Below are 17,004 nucleotides of genomic sequence, written 5' to 3'. Positions count from 1 at the left end.
GGATGCCAGGAGAACGCTACATGCCCGATTGCATAGGGCAAACTGTAAAGTTTGGTGGAGGAGGAATAATGGTCTGGGTCTGTTTTTCATGGTTCGGGCTAGGCCCCATAATTCCAGTGAAGGGAAATCTTAACGCTACAGCATACAATGACATTCTAGATGATTCTGTGCTTCCAACTTTGTGGCAACAGTTAGGAGAAGGCCCTTTCCTGTTTCAGCATGACAATGCCCCCATGCACAAACCGAGGTCCATACAGAAATGCTTTGTCGAGAACTGATTGGCTCAAACATTAAGAATGAAAGAAATTCCACAAATTAACTTTTAACAAGGCACACCTGTTAATTGAAATGCATTCCAGGTGACTACCTCATGAATCTGGTTGAGAGAATGCCAAGAGTGTGCAAAGCTGTCATCAAAGCATAGGGTGGCTACTTTGAAGAATCTCAAAAATAAAATATATTTTGATGTGTTTAACACTTTTTTGGTTACTAAATGATTCCATATGTGTTATTTCATAGTTTTGATGTCTTTGTTATTATTCTACAATGTAGAAAATAGTCAAAATAAAGAAAAACAGGGAATGAGTAGGTGTGTCCAAACTTTTGACTGGTACTGTATATCTTAGAAATACTTATCTTACTCCAGAAATATATCATATTCCAAAGGCAGAAGGTAATTAAAGTGCAACTTACCTCTTACCGCATCTGGCTAAGAACCCAAGAACAAAACTAAAGAGAAGTGTGCTTCACTGCAAGTGCCGTGGTGGAGATAATACTGGGTTTGACGGACAACTTTGAGAGCCAACGAACTTAACCCTTTGACACTTATGAACATACGGGTGTGGTCATTCTACAGCGGTCCCTACAGTGTGCACTCAAACCGGTGTGATTAGAACACTTATTTAGAACGTCAAGTTACGATTGACGCAACAGTCAGCATTTGAGCTGGCCACAGTTTTTTCACAAACATTTTGCACAAACACAGTTTTATCGTGTCAACCTAAGATAAGATGTTACAAGATGACTTGGGTCTGTTTGCAGTATGCATGTTGAAGGGGGGGTGTCGTCTACCATCATTCACTTCCGGAAGTACTGGAAAGACGAGTGAACCATCCCTTTACCTCATTTTGTTATAACATCTTTGGTCTGACAGACGTTTACGTTACAACCAGAATGCATTGTATGATGTCAACAAACATGGTGCCACATATAGCTGGTAATTAGCTTACCATTAGCTCATCATAATCAGTACAACCTTCAAAAAAGTATTTTACAGACATTACATTCTATGAAAGAATTGGAATGCATGATTTGTCATCATTTTACATGAAAAAGCATGACCCTCCTCAATTGTCCTCCGGGTAACAATTGTGTACATTTTGACCACTCCCTAACAGAATGTTGAGATAGAAATAGATTGTGTAGAATAGGGAATCGTGTCGGTGGTATCCATTACATTTATATCTGCAACATTCTGAAATGTTTCACCTCACTGAATAGGCTACACAGGTGTGAGGTTGAGGTTCATGTTTTGCCGACCTCTAAACATGTTCCCAAATGAATATGTTTGAATGTGATGAATGCAAAATTATGCAAAGTGGATGACCACACCGTAAGGCCTTACCAGTATTTATATATTACAGTGTACTAGCGTGATATAATTCAACATTTTACCTTTTTTTCTCTGCAGTATATGCAAGAAGGAGTTGATACAGAGAAAACTGAATAAATTGTTGTTTTATTTCTGCACTTTCTATGTCACAGGTTTGGGTGGAATGCGGAGGTCTTGACTTGTTCTCTATTTGTGTACTTTTTTCCTATGATATTATTGTCTCCCAACCTTTATGCACAATATATTGCTTTATGTGTTGTCTCCACTCTATACTATACTATACTATTACTATATTATAGTGAATGGTTGTGTCGTAAACATTTGTATGGTTGAATGAGAGGTTTGTGTTGGTGCCTCTGAGACTGGCCGTGTTAACACCTACAGAAGGATCCATGCTTAGCCAGACAGTGACAGGAGTGCTTGAATCTATCCACTAGAGCACAGAAAGGGAGAGGAGGATTTGCTTACTCACTGTCCTCCTACTCCACTCTCCTCTCTGCATTTTCTGTGTCTACCAATCCGTGGTTTACAATCCCCTCCCATATCTGCTGCTCAGTCACAGCCATATCAGAGTATAGGCCTTGTGTTAAAGGCTAAATTATAAACCCCTACATGGACATATCAAACATGTGTTTTGGGTGAAAACATATGATTGATTTCAAGTGTACACTCTCCTCTATATCTCTAACTGCTACTCAGTGACAGAGTATAGGCCTTATGTTATACAGTGAATTATAATACTATAAATGTAGAAAGCATACAGGGTTCAGGAGTAACTGATTACATGTAATAATAGTTTTAAAAAACTAACTGTAATCAGTTACGTTACCAACTACAATATTGTAATCAGATTACAGATACTTTTGAAAAAATAGATGATTGCTTTTGGATTACTTTTAAATTCAGAAAGGATGTTTGCAAAAAAATACATTATGACACCTTTCTGTTTTTTCAATGACATTCAATTCAGCATTAAAAAAAGGGCACAAGTTTAAGTTTGTTCCACCTGAGCGAGTCTGACCATATATCAGAGACCACTATTACGTTACCGATTTACAATTTTGGACAGGTAACTAGTAACTGTAATGGATTACATTTAGAATGTAACCTACCCAACCCTGAAAGCATACAAGTGATTTCAAGTGTCTTAGTGCTATTTTGTGTGTGTATATTTAGACAGCCCTTCGCTGGCATTCTGCTGTCATGAATCCTCTGAGCCCACAGTCTTGATGCTTTGTTTGTAGCAGAGCAGCAGGTTTTTCTCCCAACAACCCACCAGTTTATTTTGGGAAGTCTGAGGTAGGTAGGTAGGTGCCGGTCTTACTGCAGTGAGTGGGTAGCAGCTCGGAAACCCTGCAGTACTGTACCTACTTGGGTAGCGCTGTATGCTATACGTACAATATAAGGACAATTTATGTGTAGTACACTGTATATGACACATATACAGTGGGGAGAACAAGTATTTGATACACTGCCGATTTTGCAGATTTTCCTACTTACAAAGCATGTAGAGGTCTGTAATTTTTATCATAGGTACACTTCAACTATGAGAGACGGAATCTAAAACAAAAATCCAGAAAATCACATTGTATGATTTTTAAGTAATTAATTTGCATTTTATTGCATGACATAAGTATTTGATACATCAGAAAAGCAGAACTTAATATTTGGTACAGAAACCTTTGTTTGCAATTACAGAGATCATACGTTTCCTGTAGTTCTTGACTAGGTTTGCACACACTGCAGCAGGGATTTTGGCCCACTCCTCCCTACAGATCTTCTCCAGATCCTTCAGGTTTCGCGGTTGTCGCTGGGCAATACGGAGTTTCAGCTCCCTCCAAAGATTTCCTATTGGGTTCAGGTCTGGAGACTGGCTAGGCCACTCCAGGACCTTGAGATGCTTCTTACGGAGCCACTCCTTTAGTTGCCATGGCTGTGTGCTTCGTGTCGTTGTCATGCTGGAAGACCCAGCCACGACCCATCTTCAATGCTCTTACTGAGGGAAGGAGGTTGTTGGCCAAGATCTCGCGATACATGGCCCCATCCATCCTCCCCTCAATACGGTGCAGTCGTCCTGTCCCCTTTGCAGAAAAGCATCCCCAAAGAATGATGTTTCCACCTCCATGCTTCACGGTTGGGATGGTGTTCTTGGGGTTGTACTCATACTTCTTCTTCCTCCAAACACGGCGAGTGGAGTTAGACCAAAAAGCTCTATTTTTGTCTCATCAGACCACATGACCTTCTCCCATTCCTCCTCTGGATCATCCAGATGGTCATTGGCAAACTTCAGACAGGCCTGGACATGCACTGGCTTAAGCAGGGGGACCTTGCGTGCGCTGCATGATTTTAATCCATGACGGCGTAGTGTGTTACTAATGGTTTTCTTAGAGACTGTGGTCCCAGCTCTCTTCAGGTCATTGACCAGGTCCTGCCGTGTAGTTCTGGGCTGATCCCTCACCTTCCTCATGATCATTGATGCCCCACGAGGTGAAATCTTGCATGGAGCCCCAGACCGAGGGTGATTGACCGTCATCTTGAACTTCTTCCATTTTCTAATAATTGCGCCAACAGTTGTTTCCTTCCCACCAAGCTGCTTGCCTATTGTCCTGTAGCCCATCCCAGCCTTGTGCAGGTCTACAATTTTATCCCTGATGTCCTTACACAGCTCTCTGGTCTTGGCCATTGTGGAGAGGTTGGAATCTGTTTGATTGAGTGAGTGGACAGGTGTCTTTTATACAGGTAACGAGTTCAAACAGGTGCAGTTAATACAGGTAATGAGTGGAGAACAGGAGGGCTTCTTAAAGAAAAACTAACAGGTCTGTGAGAGCCGGAATTCTTACTGGTTGGTAGGTGATCAAATACTTATGTCATGCAATAAAATGCAAATTAATTATTTAAAAATCATACAATGTGATTTTCTGGATTTTTGTTTTAGATTCCGTCTCTCACAGTTGAAGTGTACCTATGATAAAAATTACAGACCTCTACATGCTTTGTAAGTAGGAAAACCTGCAAAATCGGCAGTGTATCAAATACTTGTTCTCCCCACTGTATATGTGCAACACAGCCAATATATTTGTAGAATATGGCCAATATATTTGTAGAATATGGCCAATATATGTGTGGTATATGGCCAATATATTTGCAATTGGCCAAAATATATGTGCAGTACTGTATATGGCCAATGTAGTATATACACTGAGTGTACAAATCATTAAGAACATGATTTGACAGACTGACCAGGTGAAAGCTATGATCCCTTATTGATGTCACTTAAATCAGTATAGATGAAGGGGAGGAGACTGGTAAAGAAACATTTTTATGCCTTGAGACAATTGAGACATGAATTGTGTATGTGTGCCACAAAATATTTAAGTGCCTTTGAACGGGGTATGGTAGTAGGTGCTAAGAGCACTGGTGTTTCCCGTGTGTGTCTAGAATGGTCCACCACCCAATGGACATCTATTTTATTTAACCTGTATTTAACTAGGCAAGTCAGTTAAGAACAATTTCTTGTTTACAATGACGGCCAAACCCAAACAACTCAATATTAGGAAGGTGTTCTTAATGTTTTGTACACTCAGTGTAGATATGTCTGCTTTCATAAACACTCTTTATTATACTGCTCCATCAGTTCCTCATCCCTTCTTCTCACCACCTCCATGCATCCCATCTAATCTGGCCATTCCAATATTCCATTGTCACCTCTCTTCCTACACCATCTGTCCATGTAACCTTCATTTAACTAGGCAAGTCAGTTAAGAACAAATTCTTATTTACAATGATGGCCTACCGGGGAACAGTGGGTTAACTGCCTTGTTTAGGGGCAGATTTTTACCTTCTCAGCTCAGGGAATCGATCCAGCAACCTTTCGGTTACTGGTCCAACGCTCTAACCACTAGGCTACCTGCCGCCATCATGTGATCATGTCTTTTTATTCTGTCGTTTGTCAGTCATCTTCTTGTATCTGACGCTCTCTTCGTTAATTTTTTGTTTATCACTCTTATACTCTTCACACACACACACACACACACACACACACACACACACACACACACACACACACAACACACAACACACACACACACACACACAAACCATCCATCTGTTTACTCCTCTCTTATCTGTCCATTCCTTTTACTCTTCTTTTCTTTAAGCGCTATCTCTCCATCTGCAGCTGTTTCTTGGCTATTACAGTTTTCCCTCAATCACATTTCTGGGGTCTAATATGTCTACAGCAGAACAACAATTATCAAATGCCTTAATGCACTTGCCATACTTCTGATCACTTTCTTGCCTCATCAGTCAATACAAAATTCACTGTGAACTGTTTTGTTCCCAGAATATTAAAACATTGTTTTCATCAGACGAGAAATGTGTGCAAATGTGTGTATTGTCTCCAGCAATCAGTAAATACAAGTGCACAAAATTCAAAATCACTCCATCAGCGCAAATTCATGTACAATACATGGCAAGGTCTAGGCAATGGGGACTGTCTAATTTTTATGATTTCTGACAACATTGCATGCACAGATGCAGACAATGAAGTTGGTTTACTTCTAAGTTGTCATCTCCAACATTGTGACCTTCCGTTTTAGAGGTTTGCTTTGGTGTGGATTTAGGCCTACCCATTCAAATCAGTTGTGTTCCTCCATTCTATTCACATTTCTGTATTTCTATTCTGCATTGTTTTTCTGTTTGGTGATGGAAAATCTACAAACCTGTCAGCTAACCAGCCTATGTAATAAACTCAGCAAAAAAAATAAACGTCCTCTCACTGTCAACTGCTTTTATTTTCAGCAAACTTAACAGGTGTAAATATTTGTATGAACATAACAAGATTCTACAACTGAGACATAAACTGAACAAGTTTCACAGACATGTGACTAACAGAAATGGAATAATGTGTCCCTGAACAAAGGGGGGGTCAAAATTGTCACCTCTCTTCCTACAAAAAAAAGTCAATATCTGGTATGGCCACCACCTGCATTAAGTACTGCAGTTCATCTCCTCATGGACTGCACCATATTTGCCAGTTCTTGCTGTGAGATGTTACCCCACTCTTCCACCAAGGCACCTGCAAGTTCCCGGACATTTCTAGGGGGAATGGCCCTAGCCCTCACCCTCCGATCCAACAGGTCCCAGACGTGCTCAATGGGATTGAGATCTGGGCCCTTCGCTGGCTATGGCAGAACACTGACATTCCTGTCTTGCAGGAAATCATGCACAGAACGAGCAGTATGGCTGGTGGCATTGTGATGCTGGAGGGTCATGTCAGGATGAGCCTGCAGGAAGGGTACCACATGAGGGAGGAGGATGTCTTCCCTGTAACGCACAGCGTTGAGATTGCCTGCAATGACGACAAGCTCAGTCCGATGATGCTGTGAAACACTGCCCCAGACCATGATGGACCCTCCACCTCCAAATCGCTCCCGCTCCAGAGTACAGGCCTCGGTGTAATGCTCATTCCTTCGATGATTAACGCGAATTCGGCCATCACCCCTGGTGAGACAAAACCGCGACTCGTCAGTGAAGAGCACTTTTTGCCAGTCCTGTCTGGTCCAGCGACGGTGGGTTTGTGCCCATAGGCGACATTGTTGCCTGTGATGTCTGGTGAGGACCTGCCTTACAACAGGCCTACAAGCCCTCAGTCCAGCCTCTCTCAGCCTATTTTGGACAGTCTGAGCACTGATGGAGGGATTGTGCATTCCTGGTGTAAGTCGGGCAGTTGTTGTTGCCATCCTGTATCTGTTCCACAGGTGTGATTTTCGGATGTACCGATCCTGTGCAGGTGCTGCTACACGTGGTCTGCCACTGCGAGGACGATCAGCTGTCTGTCCTGTCTCCCTGTAGCGCTGTCTTAGGCGTCTCACAGTACGGACATTGTAATTTATTGCCCTGGCCACATCTGAGGTCCTCATGCCTCCTTGCAGCATGCCTAAGGCATGTTCACGCAGATGAGCAGGGACCCTGGGCATCTTTCTTTTGGTGTTTTTCAGAGTGAGTAGACAGGCCTCTTTAGTGTCGTAAGTTTTCATAACTGTGACCTTAATTGTCTATGGTGCATGTTCATTAATTGTTTATGGTTCATTGAACAAACATGGGAAACAGTGTTTAAACCCTTTACAATGAAGATCTGTGAAGTAATTTGGATTTTTACGAATTATCTTTGAAAGACAGGGTCCTGAAAAAGGGACGTTTCTTTTTTGCTGAGTTTATATACTGAACAAAAATGTAAATGCAACATGCAACAATTTCAACGTTTTTACTGAGTTATCGTTCATATAAGGAAATCAGTCAATTGAAATAAATTCATTAGGCCATAATCTATGGATTTCACATGACTGGGCAGGGGCGCAGCCATGGGTAGGCCTGGGAGGGCATAGGCCCACCCACTGAGGAGCCAGGCCCAGCCAATCAGAATGAGTTTTTCCCCCACAAATGGTCTTTATTATAGACAGAAATAGTTCTCCATTTCATCAGATGTCCGGGTGGCTTGTATAAGACGATCCCACAGGTGAAGAAGCCGGATGTGGAGGTCCTGGGTTGGCGTCGTTACACGAGGTTTGCGGTTGTGAGGTCGGTTGGACGTACTACCAAATTCTCTAAAACGACGTTGGATGCGGCTTATGGTAGAGAAATCAACATTCAATTCTCTGGCAACAGTCAGCATGCCAAAACCTGAGACATGTGGCATTTGTTGTGTGACAAAACTGCACATTTTAGAGCGGCCTTTCATTGTTCCCAGCACAAAGTGCACATGTGTAATGATCATGCTGTTTAATCAGTTTCTTGATATGCCAGACCTGTCAGGTGGATAGATTATCTTGGCAAAGGAGAAATGCTCACTAACAGGGATGTAAAAAGAAGTAAGCTTTTTGTGCATATGGAACATTTCTGGGATCTTTAATTTCAGCTCATGAAACATGGGACCAACACCTTACATGTTTATATTTTTGTTCAGTGCATTCGGAAAGTATTTAGACCCCTTTCCTTTTTCCACATTTTGTTACGTTACAGCCTTATTCTAAAATTGATTCAATAAAATGTTCCTCATCAATCTACACACAATACTCCATAATGACAAATCAAAAACAGGTTTAGAAATGTTTGCAAATGTATTAAAAAAAAGTATTCAGACCCTATACTCAGTACTTTGTTGAAGCACATTTGGCAGTGATTACAGCCTTGGGTCTTCTTGGGTATGACACTACAAGTTTGGCACACCTGTATTTGGGGAGTTTCTCCCATTCTTCTCTGCAGATCCTCTCATGCTCTGTCAGGTTGGATGGGGAGTTCTCTCCAGAGATGTTAGATCGGGTTCAAGTCTGGGCTCTGGCTGGGAAACTCTAGGACATTCAGAGACTTGTCCCGAAGCCACTCCTGCGTTGTCTTGGCTGTGTGCTTAGGGTCGATGTCCTGTTGGAAGATGAACCTTCGCCCCCAGTATGAGGTCCTGAGTGCTCTGGAGCAGGTTTTCATCAAGTATCTCTCTGTACTTTGCTCCATTCCTCTTTCTCTTGATCCTGACTAGTCTCCCAGTCGCTGCCGCTGAAAAACATCCTCACAGCATGATGCTGCCACCACCATGCTTCACTGTAGGGATGGTGCCAGGTTTCCACCAGACGTGACGCTTGACATTCAGGCCAGAGAATCTTGTTTCTCAATTGATCCGAGACAGGATTGTGTCGAGGCACAGATCTGTGGAAGGGTACCAAAACATGTCTGCAGCATTGAAGGACCCCAAGAACACAGTGGCCTCCATCATTCTTAAATGGAAGAAGTTTTGGAACCACCAAAACTCTTCCTCAAGCTTTTTACTGAGGAGTGGCTTCTGTCTGGCCACTCTACCATAAATGCCTGATTGGTAGAGTGCTGCAGAGATGGTTGTCCTTCTGGAAGGTTCTCATATCTCCACAGAGGAACTCTGGAGCTCTGTCAGAGTGACCATCGGGTTCTTGATCACCTCCCTGCCGAAGGCCCTTCTCCCCCTATTGCTCGGTTGACTGGGCGGCCAGCTCGAGGAAGAGTTTTGGTTGTTCCAAACTTCTTCCATTTAAGAATGATGTAGGCCACTGTGTTCTTGGGGTCCTTCAATGCTGCAGACATTTTTTGGTACCCTTCCCTAGATCTGTGCCTCGACACAATCCTGTCTCGGAGCTCTATGGAGAATTATTTTAACCTCAGGCTTGGTTTTTGCTCTGACATGCATTGTCAACTGTAGGACCTTTATATAGCCAGGTATGTGCCTTTCCAAATCATGTCCAATCAATTGAATTCACCACAGATGGACTCCAATCAAGTTGTAGAAACATCTCAAGGATGATCAATGGAAACAGAATGCACCTCAATTTGGTTTCTCATAGCAAAGGTTCTGAATACTTATGTAAATAAGGTATTTCTGTTTTTCTAAAAATGTGTTTTAGCTTTGTCATTATGGGGTATTGTGTGTAGATTGATGAGGATTTGTTTTTATTGAACCCATTTTAGAGTAAGGCTGTAACTCAACAAAATGTGGAAAAAGGGAAGGGGTCTGAATAGTTTCTGAATTCACTTGAATACATGGAATTGGATTGTGATGAAACCGATTAATTAATCCTGCACACAATGTGCTTATTTTCCATTTTCTTTTTGCTCACGAACAATATTTGATTTTATGTGTATGAAATGATTTTGTGAAAAAAAGGAGAGTAATTGCCCATAATATTGCACCTTTTGATAGTTGTATTGATACTTGATTTAGTGACTGCAAAGAAAGTCTGTTGATAAATGGGATTTTATAATAGATAGACTCAATTCCTGTTTTGTCAGCTTGACTCAAGGGGTATATGTGGTTATATTTTTGGACACTAAAATCTTGCGTAATTGCGTCAGAAAATGTACTACCGAGACTACCTCTCTGAAAGGAAACTCTCAGACAGTTTCAGGCAAGTCTATGGGCCAAATGTCCCCTCCCCTTCCGAAGATGTGAGCACCTGCGAAGTCATGATTTGTCCAAATGATCAGTGACCAAGTTCCTCGTTAGTCGTGGCGTCACACAGTCGACAGATGCTACTACCATTTATGTTACGTGCACCTGTCCACAAGAGATTAGTATGGTTGTGATAATCTTTTTGCAGGCAGTCATGCTCTTTTGATGAATGTATTTGCTGTTTTGAGAAGGCAACTACGTTAAAAAAATGCATTTACTGTTTTGCAAAAGGTCTCAGTCCTGTGTCTTGTGTGTACTGTTTCGAAAATCGACAACATTGTTCCAAAAAACTGTTGTATGTCATAAACTGTAATACACCCTGCTGATATGTCCTCCGGTTGGCTACTCCTCCATCTCCTCTCTCTTTTTCAATTCAAAACCTCTTTGTGTTTCAATGTGTCATTTTGATCACTGAACTGAAAGGACTGGATAGGCGGGCAACATGGCGGGAAACCCCTGTGTGTATTTTACCTTTTATCATATTGCTTTCATCTAGTTTATTTTATTATTATACCCCCTTTTTTTCCCCCAATTGTGTGATATCCATGGTAGTTACGATCTTGTCTCATCGCTGCAACTCCCTATGGGGCCCCCGGTCACGGATGGTTGGATCAAACCCCAGACTTTAGTGGCACTGTGACGCAGTGTCTAAGACCGCTGTGCCACTCGGGAGGCCACTTTCATCTAGTTTGACTGATCAATGGTCACACAGCTGATGAGGAAACCAGGCCCATGTTATGGTTCATTGGGGAAAATAGACTGAAACAGGGAGGGCCTGCCTGATCTTGTCCAATATGAAACGTGCATTTTTGTGTAAGAGATTGGTGGTGGAAACAGTGTGATAAAAAGGTGGAGGTGGAGAGAAGTTGTGGATAGGAGAAAAAAGGATGGAGAACAAAAGTGCTCAGGCTGAATAATTTCCTTGTATGTCACGTTTGTACTTTGTGTGTTCTTACTGTTTACCCATGTTCCAAACAGTCAAAACTACCGTAATGCTCATCATACCATAATAGTTTTCTTTTCCGATTTTTGTGAGTAACGATTGTATTGTGTGCTTGGCATTTTCTCCCGGATTACTTTTAACCAGTGAAAATATATTGCTGCCTTCTCACGGACATCGTAAAAAACGAATTACAAGATCATACCTGCTACAATATTATGAAAGTTACTGTAGTTTTTGTGGAGTACAATTTAGTTATGCCGACGTCAAATGTCTTCAAGCTGGCTCTGGAACACTTCCAAGATGAGGACCTCTGAGCTAATGCATATTCTCAATGAATAACTATTGAAAGACATGTTTTTCATCTCACTTTGTGTTCATGTCTCTCTCTCTTTTGCGCTCTCTCACTCTCTCTCTCTCTCAATTCTTTTCAATTCAATTTGCTTTATTGGCATGACGTAACAATGTACATATTGCCAAAACAATATTAAAATAATAATAATCAAAATTGTCAACTGGACAACAGTAACAACAATAACCAAGGGTCAAAATAACCATACATTGAACAATAAGCATAGAGGACATGTGCAGGTTGATTGGTCTGTCAGACACTGTCCCTCATCTTATGGCAGGCAGCAATGTAGTGCGCTGCCAACCCACCGCTCTCTGCGTCCTCCCCCAACAGGATGGGTAGCCTATCCTCATCAGAGAGGTAAATTACACTCTCTAATTGCAGCTCTGTCTCATGTTTTGCTGTTGTGCAGTGGTTGCACAGCCTTTCCTCTACAGGGAGCCATGTTTTCCTGTGTCTACCCTTCTCAATGGCAAGGCTGTGCTCACTGAGCCTGTACTTTGTCAAGGTTTTTCTAAGGTTTTGATCAGTAACCATGGTCAAATAGTTTGCCACGGTGTACTGTCGATTTAGGGCCAGATAGCACTGCAGTTTGCTTTGTGCTTGTGCTTGTGTTTCCCAATAAGCAATGTAGTTTTGTTTTGACTGTGTTGTAATTTGGTTTATTCTGATTGATTGGATGTTCTGGTCCTGAGGCTTCAGTGTGTTACTAGAACAGGTTTGTGAACTCAGCCCCACGACCAGCTGGATGAGGGACTCTTTTCTTTGCTCAGTTCTTTGCAGGGCTTGGTAATGATATGAGAGGGGGTCACTGTATTGTAGATGTTTCCAAAACTTAATTGCAAATGTATTTTTATTTTTGTCTCTCTCTGTCTCTTTCTCTCTGTCTGTCTGTTCTCCCTGCAGTAAGAGTAGACTGTCTTCCGACATGAATCCTGTGTATAGTCCTGTCCAGCCCGGGACACCGTACGGGAACCCCAAGAACATGGCATACGCAGGTGAGTGCCAAAACAACAACAACAAAAGCAACCAGCAATACCGTACCAATACAGTGGTCAGGTACTCCCTTAACATTTCTTGGCCCATTCGGCAAGGCCTATGTATAGCTTTAGATGCATTCTATCATGTTCTTATACTGATTAGTTACGTCATAGAGATATATCATTTACTCCAGGTGGATGATGCTCTATTTAATTATATGCGTTAGATCGCCTACATATTTCCTCCACATCCTTTCCCTGCTCTCCTTGTCTCACGTCTGCAATAAAATGAAATTACTTGGCAATAACTGAAATTACTTTGATTCTCTTTTGTGCTTTAATTCATTTCAGTTGCTTTGCAGTTTCACTTCTGTCATCCTCATGACTGTGTTTATGATGGAGATGAATTATTATTTTTTGTTTTACAAGGGCAGTGCAGCATTTGAGGTGTCCCCGCTGACATAAACAATTTTTTTCACAAAAGTAGTGCACTGGGCCTTAACTAATATTAGCGGACAATTTAAAAGCTGGTCATCTAGGTTTGTATCTGTAGCCTTACCATCACCATGAAGAAAACCATGCAAAATACAGTAATTGAGTACATTGAGACGTCAAGTGGATTGTGCTGATGTGGTGTGATGATGTGGTTCAGTTGGTGGAGCATGGCACTTGTAATGCTAGGGTTGTGGGTTCGATTCCCACAGGGGACCAGTATGAAAATGTATAGTTGCTCTGGATAAAATGGAAAAGGAATTAATAGATGATTTCAGCTTTCACATAGAAATAAGTTGCATTTTCCAAGTATTTCAAGAAATTGGAAAACATATTGTATATCAAGCAAGTATTTTTATATTCTACAAGTATTATCAGATTAATTGTTGTACAGATAATTATCAGACTCAAATGCTGGTAAACACTCAAATACATTTAGTTTACATTTTTTTCACAAAAGTAATGCACTGGGCCTTTACTAGTCCTGTATTAGGTGACCAATATAGATGATACACCCCCACCCCCAAACTACTTCCCGCGGCTATGAGTGCATTCATCACTGGATGAGTCTATGCATTGAATGATCTGTCTGTGTGAAAATTGAGTATTCACATGGCGTGTACAAAGACAGGTGGAAAAAAATAAGTCAGGAAGACAAGAAAAGGGAAGAGGAGAAGAGGACATAGAGTGTGGAAATAGAAATGTGATTACACTGGTGGTGCTTTCCTTCACTGGCTCGAGGGGGCAGGGCCCGTTACTACCACTCGACTAGTGATTCATTGGCCAAGCTGTTACCACAGCGCCGGCTTTGATAAGAGGGAGTTTATTTTAAAGGTGCTCTCAGCTCTCAATGGTCTCTCTCTTTCTCTCTTGTCGCTTCTTCATACCAATAATGCATTGCTGTTCAACCTTAGGCTGCAGCTGATCAGCGAGTTAAGAGAAAGGACAGACACCTGCAGGGGTTGCAGTAGCCTTGTGTGATGGAGTCTGTGTGGCGGGAGGCCGGGGGATACACACGCAGGAGCATACACACACAAACAGACACACATCCTGGGGACAGCTGACCAAAGGAGTGTGGTTGGGGCCCCCTCCATGTCATCTCAGATACTGATAATTAAAAGAGGACTATCGCGCTCTCCCAAAATGTTGGTTGTGGCGTAAAACCTATAAATTCAAATAAGCAAAAAACTGTGATGGGGCCGCACTCCAATAAAGCTTACTTAATTTTAAAATATGTTTTCACTGCATCAGGGATAGCTTACACAGATGTTTCGGCTTTGCAGGTTTCTTCAGTGTGTTGGTACAGTCAGATTTGGCTGTGTGGGTGGTGTGTAGCCTCAGGAAGGAGATGATTCAGCAAAAAAAGAAACGTCCTCTAACTGTCAACTGCTTTTATTTTCAGCAAACTTAACATGTGTAAATATTTGTATGAACATAACAAGATTCAACAACTGAGACATAAACTGAACAAGTTCCACAGACATGTGACTAACAGAAATTGAATAATGTGTCCCTGAACAAAGGGGAGGGGGGGGTTCAAAATCAAAAGAAACAGGCAGTATCTGGTGTGGCCACCAGCTGCATTAAGTACTGCAGTGCATCTCCTCCTCATGGACTGCATCAGATTTGCCAGATCTTGCTGTGAGATGTTACCCCGCTCTTCCACCAAGGCACCTGCAAGTTCCTGGACATTTCTGGGGGGGAATGGCCCTAGTCCTCACCCTCCGATCCAACAGGTCCCAGACGTGCTCAATGGGATTGAGATCCGGGCTCTTCGCTGGCCATGGCAGAACACTGACATTCCTGTCTTGCAAGAAATCATGCACAGAACGAGCAGTATGGCTGGTGGCATTGTGATGCTGGAGGGTCATGTCAGGATGAGCCTGCAGGAAGGGTACCACATGAGGGAGGAGGATGTCTTCCCTGTAACGCACAGTGTTGAGATTGCCTGCAATGACAACCAGCTCAGTCCGATGATGCTGTGACACACCGCCCCAGACCATGACGGACCCTCCACCTCCAAATCGATCCCGCTCCAGAGTACAGGCCTCGGTGTAATGCTCACTCCTTGACGATAAATGCAAATCCGATCATCACCCCTGGTGAGACAAAACCTCGACTTGTCAGTGAAGAGCACTTTTTGCCAGTCCTGTCTGGTCCAGCGACGGTGGGTTTGTGCCCATAGGCGACGTTGTTGCCGGTGATGTCTGGTGAGGACCTGTCTTACAACAGGCCTACAAGCCCTCAGTCCAGCCTCTCTCAGCTTATTGCGGACAGTCTGAGCACTGATGGAGGGATTGTGCATTCCCGGTGTAACTTGGGCAGTTGTTGTTGCCATCCTGTACCTGTCCCGCAGGTGATGTTCGGATGTACCGATCCTGTGCAGGTGTTGCTACACGTGGTCTGCCGCTGCGAGGACGATCAGTTTTCCGTCCTGTCTCCCTGTAGCGCTGTCTTCACAGTACGGACATTGTAATTTATTGCCCTGGCCACATCTGCAGTCCTCATGCCTCTTTGCAGCATGCCTAAGGCACGTTGACGCAGATGAGCAGGGACCATGGGCATCTTTCTTTTGGTGTTTTTCAGAGTGAGTAGAAAGGCCTCTTTAGTGTCCTAAGTTTTCATAACTGTGACCTTAATTGTCTACCGTCTGTAAGCTGTTAGTGTCTGAACAACCGTTCCACAGGTGCATGTTCATTTATTGTTTATGGTTCATTGAACAAGCATGGGAAACAGTGTTTAAACCCTTTACAATGAAGATCTGTGAAGTTATTTGGATTTTTACGAATTATCTTTGAAAGACAGGGTCGTGAAAAGGGGACATTTCTTTTTTTGCTGAGTTTAGTTGACCTAATTTCAGTTTGTGACAAAATAAGCAGTCATTGTGTAGAGAATCATTGTACCATCTAAACCCCTGTGAAATATGTTTTTCATAACCAAAAATATTGTATTTTCAGCTGTATGAAGCTGCTGTAAAAAATTGAAAGTAAATGATTCAAAAACTCAACCAATTAAGGGGAAGGATAGAAATAGTGAACATAGAACAGATATACTGCTTCTTAGACTAGCTGTAAGCATTGTACTCTATTCTCTGTATCTTCCCCAACCGCTTCTTTTCAATTTCCAGGAAAATGCTGTGTGCCTTTAAGTTTCCATCTGATTTCCACCCTATGGGCCCTGGTCAATATAAGTTCACTACTGTTTATAGGGATAGGGTACCATTTGGGACTCAGTCTTTCTCTAGGGTGACAAGTGGTCATGAATACTTACGAGGACAGGGCCTTGTTCTACGCCCATTAAGTATTATTGAGAACATTCCCTTTAGGTGGATCTGCTCACTCCGTGTGACCTAACTGAGACATACAGTGCCTTCAGAAAGTGATTCTCTATTGGTTACACAGACTGTTGGCCTCCCATCCTATTCTAACCACCTCTCACCGGCTTTGTATTCATGTTACCTGATGAAATTGCTGTACAATAGGATCTTGTTGCCATCTAATGCACATTCAAATGTCATAAATCAGCACTGCAGAGCTCTCCCTGTCCTCTGCCGTGCCCTGATTGTATTACTGCTGATGATATCTGGAAATGCGCATGTACACCCTGACCCATCTACTGTTGCTAACCACAATTCTAACTTGTGCTCTGATATCTGCT

The 17,004-nt window shown here is 42.4% G+C and overlaps 1 protein-coding gene across 1 annotated transcript in view; it reads left to right on the top strand.

The window, feature by feature from the left end:
• The window catches only part of LOC111950467 (protein FAM168A-like), a 50,527-nt gene that overhangs the window by 11,837 nt on the left and 21,686 nt on the right, over nucleotides 1-17,004 (top strand). Inside the window, 1 exon segment of the mRNA XM_023968074.2 lies at nucleotides 12,782-12,873. Coding sequence (XP_023823842.1) covers nucleotides 12,804-12,873 — 70 coding nt within the window. The 5' untranslated portion in view covers nucleotides 12,782-12,803.

Source organism: Salvelinus sp. IW2-2015, linkage group LG23, assembly GCF_002910315.2.
Source record: "Salvelinus sp. IW2-2015 linkage group LG23, ASM291031v2, whole genome shotgun sequence".
Lineage (NCBI taxonomy): Eukaryota > Metazoa > Chordata > Actinopteri > Salmoniformes > Salmonidae > Salvelinus > Salvelinus sp. IW2-2015.
Note: the sequence above shows the minus strand (reverse complement) of the source record. Positions and strands in the feature narration are given on the sequence as shown.